The 8,534-nt window shown below is 47.8% G+C and overlaps 1 protein-coding gene across 1 annotated transcript; it reads left to right on the top strand.

Annotated features, from left to right (window-relative positions):
* The first annotated feature begins 4,106 nt into the window (after positions 1-4,106).
* NKX2-4 (NK2 homeobox 4) lies at positions 4,107-5,951 on the top strand. The gene is made up of 2 exons (XM_032461742.1): positions 4,107-5,083; positions 5,347-5,951. Exons 1-2 carry the CDS (start codon positions 4,645-4,647, stop codon positions 5,949-5,951), a joined length of 1,044 nt encoding a protein of 347 aa, XP_032317633.1. The 5' UTR covers positions 4,107-4,644.
* Positions 5,952-8,534: the final 2,583 nt, after the last annotated feature.

Below are 8,534 nucleotides of genomic sequence, written 5' to 3' on the forward strand. Positions count from 1 at the left end.
TTATATTCCAGAAAGTTTAAACGTCTACAGAAGCAAGACACACGAGTAAACTTGTTATTCACAGTAAGAAGCAGACCTCAGCACTGCCCTCGCTTCCCATGTCATGTGTTTCAATGCTCGCTCTGAAAGTCATTTTTAAAAGACGGAAAAACTTGAGTTTCCAGCCCAAGCCCATCATCCTGGGCTGCGAGAGCCGTGCCACACTGGCCGATTTTTGAATTTTCACTCCCCTGGTGCAGCTGAATGCTGTCTCCTACTGAGACTGAAAAACCAGAGGTGCCAGCGGCCCTAGAAGGGGGGCTTCTAGTTTTTGTCCTTGTTTTTAGGAATCACTTAATTGGACCTCGCTATTATTATGATTCCAACAAATACCATGTCTTTAACGCCTACCATTTACTCTCACGTTGTGCTAATCATCATGTTAATTTAAAATACATCCACTGGTCAGGAAACTATCTTCACTCTAAAAATCTGATTATCAGATTATCATTTTTAAAGTAAGAGTTAAAATGCAAGGAGTTTGCATTTTGTGAAAAATTACAAAAGGAAGAGGTGGGGGCACCAAGTTCTCCAGCCTCCTTCTCCTGTCCTCCCGGCCCCACTTGCCCTGGCCCGGCCCGGCCACGATTCAGTGCGCAGGGAGCAGCGACCGACCGGGGGGCTGAGAGCGAAGCCTGGCGGGACACTCTGGGTCTGTGAAAATCTGCTCCCAGGGGAGGGGGAAGAAGGAAGGACGTCATACACACAAGGTGTAAAGTTATCCCAAGAGACTCAAATAACTGAAGTGAACATTTAAAACCAAGACGCCACAGGAGGACGACAACAAAATGAGAACCAAATTTTAGAAACTGGTGAAATCGGCAAACATTTAAAAAATGACTTTTTAAAACCTTCTTTCATCTCTATAGCAGTTTTGCTTCCTCTTTATATTCTCAAATGTTGCTACAAGATACTGGTATCCTGATATGTTTCCTTTTATTCCTTCCCCACTGTAACGCCAGTATTTTAAAGCTACTTCTTCAAAATGAGAATTTTATTAATCAAATTATTTCACAACTATTTTAAACTAATCACAAGTATAATTAAGTGTCTTGTTTCTGAAAGGCATCTATCTTTTTGAGTGTCAAGCAGAAAGTTATATTTTCAAATACTGTTTGTCTTAAGACGTTAGAAATCTGTTTGCTACCCTAGAAAAATAACGTTCCCCTTTCAGCAACTGGCTGGTTTCTCAACGTCTCTCACGCCCCTTTCTCTGAGCTTCTGTCTGACAACAGCAAATCCTGTATCTGGGGAAAGCTTCTACTTCACAACTGTTTTTGCCAAATATTTTTGGCCCTAAGGTTAATTAACACATCAGAAATTTTCAGTAAATACCACATTTTTGTCAGAAAGCCAAAAGAGTCTACTGAATGTTTAGGAAATTCTTCTCTATCTGTCTCAGCCCATTTATTAAGTTTTCAGTGGTAAGTGTGATACATAAAATTACAAAAACCTAAACTATGAAAAAAGCAAGGGATCAAACCACATGGAGCCTGCCACCCCTCGTGTAATGGCAGCACGCTTCCAGACGTACAGACACCCCAGAAGAAACAGCTACCAGTGCCTCTGAGGAGGGCAGCTGGGAGGCTGGAGGGTGGGAAGGGGAGCGACAGCTCACTGTATTCTCTTTGAGCGTTTGTATTTTTTCGCTGAGTGCCAGCATTGTTTTTACGGAAAGAAAAAACCCAACAAGAAAACATTCCTCAGAAATACGTTTCCTGTGAAATCCAATGCAGTCAACAGTGTTCAAGAACCTGCTGAGGATGTATTTTCATACAAAATTCAGGCAGACAATAATGTGAAATGAATTTGATAACAAGTTTTAATGGAACATCAACTGGCTGGTTCTCATTTCTGTCTGTATATAGATGTTCATACACCTCTTCTAGGCGACGTCTATTTTCAGAATCATCTGCACACATCCAAGCAGTGTTTCCAGCATGAAGACACATAATTTCTGGAACAGGACACAGACAAGTGACAGGGAGAGATGCTAAAGCTTGTGGGGTTTTGCCCCAAACTGACCACCTCCAGGAAAGGAGTGTGATTTAGGATGGCAAGTTCCCAAGTGGCCAGAAGGCGACTGCAGGGAGCCTCCGGATACGATAAACGGCTTTTTTATTTAAAGGTGGGGGCTTTCCAGATGGAAATGGGCTGCAGCAGGGCCCACTGCAGCCGAAAAACAAAATAAGCAACAACTCGTAGCTTAACCACTCGATGTGAACTGCTACCCTGAAGTTCTATAAACATATTACATGAGATAAAATGTACAGCCTGAAAGCAGAGTAAATGACAACGACTGCCTGGGGAAAACCTGTCATTGTGAACACTTCTGCAGTTTGGATAACTAATCACCATGAAGATTATGATAATAGGTCTCATTTCTGAAACATGTTTGAACTTGAAAAATAAAATACCGTGGATCATAAATGACGTTTATACCCAAAGATGTGTTATAACAACTATTTTTACTTACCCTGTTGTCTCTGAGGAAAGTTTGACGTGGAAGACTTCCTACTGTTATTTAAGCAAATCAAGTAAACAATACAGTTTGAATTAAACCAAAACTTAAAAGCCAAACTGCAGCTCTCAAGATTCCAGCAATCACTTAAATACATACATAAATGCTTTTTGTGTCTCGCCAATTTAAAAAAAAATTAGGTAGGCAACTGCAGCACTGGTGAGGATGAAGACCTAGCCTGACTGTCTCAAGCTCCGGAAAGACCTGGAAAGGTATCATCGTGTTAAAAACTGTAGCAATTTAATCTTGCTAAGTCAAACTAACATCTGTAAACAATCATGGTAACTTTTCTTTTTTTCTTTAGGGAATTACAATTCACTAGTATTCTACACACTTGCCTGGTTGACTCGTTCTTCCCATAGGTGACCATTTTGGTCTTTTCCTGGCCCCGTTCCCCCCCCCCTTTGAAAACTCACTGAAATGAACAAAACAGCGAATAAAACAATTAAGAGCAAAACCACACAAGACACTCCAACAAAAGGGCTGAAGCCAAACAAGAAAAGAAATGGCTAAATGTCCTTCCCTTCGAGATATGTGCTATTTACTAGGTCTTATGGGCTCTTGGGTTAAACTGGAATTGTTCTCACAATTCTGTTCTTCTTTTGTAAACAATAAAATCTTGCTTAAGAAAGTTCTCTCCTTGTTTTCTTCTGCCCTGGTCTCCGGGAAAACTTGAAAACTGCATCTTCCTTTCCCTGTTGTTGCTTTTTTTTTTTTTTTTTTTTTTTAACTTCAGGGCTTTTTCCAAAATTTAGTCGATATGCTTTTGCACGCTTCTTTTGTCTTATTCTTTGTCGTGTTCAGCATTCAGTGGAAAGTTCACAATGTCGAAATTCTTCACTATGCAGGTAAATTTACAAACCAAAGGATAGCAAAGTTTTTTTTTTTTAAATCAGCTTACCTACGGTTTTGTATTTTTCAAGAGAAACTACCATTTTCACCTGATCTCTGCTTCTATTTCATATTCCTTGAGCAGGTTATATTTTTCAAAGAACAACAAAAAGACCCATTTCGGGTGGCTAGAAATATCTGGATTTGGGGGCTGTTTTCTTTCTCTTCTTTTTGATCGTTGTAGGGATACCCTAAGCTGGATATTTTTACTTTGGGGGGGGTGGAGGGGCACAGAAAAAAACAAAGGGAAAGAAACCTGCAAAGAAGTTTACAGGTGCAAACTGAACAGGAACATTGAAACAGACGAAAATGGACCCTTTCCCTTATCCAACCTCCATCCCCAGAGAGTAGAAACAGCATACTTACAAGTTAGCACCTCTGCGTTTGACTCTGTGTGTTTTCTCTCTTCTTTGGATTTGGATACTTTGAGCTAATTTGGAAGTGCCCGTTTGGTTGCTCAGAAAATGATGCTTAAGAGTCTAGGTATGCATAAATTAGAAGCCCTGTAGCGGCAGAGGACGCTCATTGTACCTCGTCTCTTTATGTGCTCTTATGGTGGGAACCAAGAGCCTTATTTTCTTTTTCTTTCTTCTTCTTTTTTTTTTTTTTTAAACACTTTAGATGACGGAGCGAATGAGAGACTGGTAGCGGAAGAGGACCAGGCGAGCCCTGCACCCGCCCGCCCGCCCCCCCCCCCCCCCAGTTATACTGGACCTCGCTAGGCAGTCACTTCAGGAAAACTGGGGTCTAGATGCGCAGAAGCGCGGAGCCCTTCACACCAAGCCTCGACGCCGGCCTCGCCTCGTAGTTTCTGATTCTGGGGCTCGAGGGCGGGGGTGACCGCCGGGATAGGGGAGGGAAGGATGGAGAAAGCAAAGGGGGGTGATCTTCGCAAGGAACAGCCAACTGCCCCCTTTACCTTTTTTGCCTGCACTGTGGGGAGGTGGGGGTGCGAGAGAAAAAGATGTCAATGACCATTGTTTGCTCGTTTGGGATGTTGCTCCGCCCCCCGAGTCTGTCGTAAACCTGGCGCCGGACTAAAATAAACCCCAGATCCCGCAGCTCGGGGGGTCGCCGCGCCGCCGACTCCTGGTCCCAGGCGCTGCCGCCGCGGCCGAGGTGGCGGCCACCAGCGGCCGCCGCATCCCGCCCGCGCGCGCCCGGGGCCCCCCTACCTGGCCGTCCGCCGAGCCATGTCGTTGAGCCCCAAGCACACGACGCCCTTCTCCGTGTCCGACATCCTGAGCCCCATCGAGGAGACCTACAAGAAGTTCGGCGGCGCCATGGACGGCGCGCCGCCCGGCCTGGGGGCGCCCCTGGGGGCCGCGGCCGCCGCCTACCGCGCGCCGCCGCCCGGCCCCTCCTCGCAGGCGGCGGGCATGCAGCCCCCGCACGCCATGGCGGGCCACAACGCGGCGGCGGCGGCGGCGGCGGCAGCGGCGGCGGCGGCGGCCGCGGCCGCCACCTACCACATGCCGCCGGGCGTCTCGCAGTTCCCGCACGGCGCCGTGGGCGGCTACTGCAACGGCGGCCTGGGCAGCGTGGGCGAGCTGCCCGCCTACGCGGACGGCATGCGGGGCGGCGCGGCCGGCGGCTGGTACGGCGCCAACGCTGACCCGCGCTACTCGTCAAGTGAGCGGGGCCAGGAGCGCGGGACGCAGGGCAGCGGACGGCGCGGGCTCTTCCCGCCGCAGCGCGGGGCGCGCGGGGGGCGCAGGGGCCCAGCCGGGGGCGCGCGGGGGGTCCTGGGTCCCGGGGCGCGCGGGGTGGGGGCGCAGGGGCCAGACCGGGGGCGCGCGGGGGGGTCCTGGGTCCCGGGGCGCGCGGGGTGGGGGCGCAGGGGCCCAGCCAGAGCCCCGCTGGCTGACCGGCCTTCCCCTCGGGCCCCTCCCCAGTCTCCAGGTTCATGGGGCCGTCGGCGGGCGTGAACGTGGCCGGCATGGGGTCGCTGACCGGCATCGCGGACGCCGCCAAGTCGCTGGCGCCCCTGCACGCGGCGGCGGCGGCGCCCAGGAGGAAGCGGCGGGTGCTCTTCTCGCAGGCGCAGGTCTACGAGCTGGAGCGGCGCTTCAAGCAGCAGAAGTACCTGTCGGCGCCCGAGCGCGAGCACCTGGCCAGCATGATCCACCTGACGCCGACGCAGGTGAAGATCTGGTTCCAGAACCACCGCTACAAGATGAAGCGGCAGGCCAAGGACAAGGCGGCGCAGCAGCTGCAGCAGGAGGCCGGCCTGGGCCCGCCGCCGCCGTCCCCGCGCCGCGTGGCCGTGCCCGTGCTGGTCAAGGACGGCAAGCCCTGCCAGAACGGCGCGGGCCCGCCGACGCCCGGCCAGGCCGGCCCGCAGCCGCCCGCGCCGACGCCCGAGCTGGAGGAGCTGTCGCCCAGCCCGCCCGCGCTGCACGGCCCGGGGGGCGGCCTGGCGGCCCTGGACCCCGCGGCGGCCGGGGACTACGGCGGCGGCGTGCTGGGCGCCAACCTGCTCTACGGCAGGACGTGGTGACCGCGCGGGCGCCCGGCGGGGTCCGGCCTGCGGCCCGGAGGGCCTGCGAGCCACGGCGCGGGCCGACAGGAGACGCGCCCGAGCGGACTCTGCACGCGGCGATCGGAAGCGAACGAACGCGTCCCGGGGACGGGCAGGCTCGGAGCCTCTGGGCTGGGGGTGGGGACAGCGACGGCCCCAGGGCTGAACGATGAAAATCACGCCGGGAGGCTCTGAGGTTCCTAAGTTACGTGAAAAGCCGGCTGAGTCCACATCCACCGCGTTCCTAGCCAGAGCTCTCAGAGCTTTAAGCGTTGGAAACTTGGTGTTTGTAGCTCTAAAAATCAATCCAGCTTTAACAATTTAATTCTTCTTGAAGTGGAACTTATCTTGGGAGATTAATTTTCGAAACCCCTCCCCCTTTAAGTGCAATTTCATTAATGTTTGGAAAGTAAATTGAACTGTAGCTCAAGGTGGATCACGCACACAGCAACATTACTGCCGAGGAATTACTGCCACTTAGAGAAATGGAAAAAACATAATCAGAACACTGCTTATACAGATTGGTACAGCTTTTTTAATTTAATGCTGATTTTTAAATGTTTTGATCATTATCTGGCAAGTGAGTGTTTGTGTATTACCCTAAAAGAGGATTTCCCTCCCCCAGGACGCAGCTCATCAAAAGAAGGAAGGGTTGTAAACTACTTTTTATACGGAAACTGGCCTCCCAGAATCAACGGATGAAATAAGTACGCCTTCGCCTTCTGCAGGCATGTTATGTGCTCTTTCTAAAGCATTTGCTTGCCTGAATGTGAACACCTTGGTAAAACACTAGAACCGGTACGCAAAGTTGCTAAAATAGACGTCAATTAATCTACATTTCAAAGCATACCTAAAGAAGGAAGAGAATAAGGTGATTTATTGAATTGTAATCAGTATGTAAAGAGTAAGTATTTATAATTTTCTCATACTTAGAACTTAAAAGGGGTTGCACACCGATTTTGTTGGTGTTTTCTTGTACAAATAATATATTTACTCTTTAATATGCCAATTTATATTTCCTATGTTTCAAAGGATATTTAAATATAACTTAAAAGAACCTTAAATGCTTTTTTTGGTAAAAGTCAAGTGGTCATTTCTTTTTCACTAAGTTGTACAGCTTTGTTTTGGTTCACACTATTTGGCATGAAGTGACAACAGAGCTCAGTTTAAAAAATTAAAGCTGAAGAACGTGACCTTGTGAAATGAATGAAAAGTCAAGACATGACGTGGATACAGTGTGATTCATAAATGGTCCAAACAGTTACCAGAGACCCTAGACTTCTTATACGTTCGAAGTTTTAGAATTACAGTTTGAAGCATTTTATTTCACTTTGTTGTTTGGGTGTTTTCTTAAGTGCATTCTTAAGGTGTTTTAGAAGTTGCACGTTCTCAAAATGTATGTTGTATAGTAAATAACAACGATAAACTCCAGGTCCTTTCACAAAGGGAAAAAAACAAAAAGGGCAAGGGGGTAAGCCTTTATCAAGGGACTGTGAATGCAGTTTTGTAAAATGAGAACTGACTTTTAAAACATCTTAGAAATAATTTTCGCAGAAACAGTAATGTGAAAATGATGCAATACACCCACAGAAAATTTCTCCAATTTGGGTTTTTGCATATTAATAGAGTTGACTTTCAAAATGTTAACCAAGCTAGCGTAACTATTACTGCTGTGCCAAACTTCAAAATGCTTGTTTATATTGATTTGATTCCCTCCTAGTGGTACCAGAATTCTGAAATTTTACTTTGAGAAAACGTATTCCAAAAGTTCACATGGCTTGTAATTTTTTTCTGTATAGCCCACTACTTATAAAAAAAAAAAAACAATGGCTTATGGACTAGAGGCTCCAAGTAACATATTTGAAGAAAAAGTTCTGCACGGACAGCTTTTTCCTTGATAATTAATTTCTGGAACAAAAACCCCTGAGACTAAGTGAACTCTCTATCAAAAAGATCATTAAAAAGAAACAGCCTTCTTTATGCAATATTCTCTGGACGTGTATTTGGTGTAGGCGCAACTTTTTCCTTTCAGCATTCCTTTAAATAGTAAAGGACCCAAGCCAGAAGTAACTGCTGGAGGGCTTAACATTCTGCACCCAGGAACGTGCTGAGTGTATGTGTGCACATCCTGAAATTAGGATAAATTTGAGTTTTGAAACATTGAAATAGAAAATGTTTTCACTATAGAATTCCACATTCTGATGAATGCAAAACAAGAGCTTTTTTCTTCTTTTGCAATTAGTGCTTTGCAGATCTTTTATAAAAACACAAGCGGCCAGACTAGGTGAAACTCATTAACTGAAGAGGAGGATAAGTGTCTTCACAGCTAAGAGGGAGGGCTGGCGCAGGGTCTGAGAGGAACAAAGCCCCTCCATGGTTTAGCAGAGGCCGCAGCAAAACTGGGCTTCAGAAATGCTAACTGCAGATGTGAGACTTTCCTAAATGTTTTGGGAGTTTATGGTAGTCTAACTTGTTCTCTCCCAATTGAAGCACAGAAACCAAAATCCAGGATCAAAGTTGCAGAGAGGAACAGCAGGGACTGCAGGTACTTTTCTGAAATCC

The sequence above is a fragment of the Camelus ferus genome, chromosome 19, assembly GCF_009834535.1.
Source record: "Camelus ferus isolate YT-003-E chromosome 19, BCGSAC_Cfer_1.0, whole genome shotgun sequence".
Taxonomy (NCBI): Eukaryota; Metazoa; Chordata; class Mammalia; order Artiodactyla; family Camelidae; genus Camelus; species Camelus ferus.

What these genes read in the sequence shown, in the direction of transcription:
- NKX2-4 (XM_032461742.1), top strand. Translation starts at nt 4,645, where the DNA reads ATGTCGTTGAGCCCCAAGCACACGACGCCCTTCTCCGTGTCCGACATC. An exon ending in TGACCCGCGCTACTCGTCAA is followed by an intron (nt 5,084 to 5,346) that starts GTGAGCGGGGCC and finishes GCCCCTCCCCAG; the next exon opens with TCTCCAGGTTCATGGGGCCG.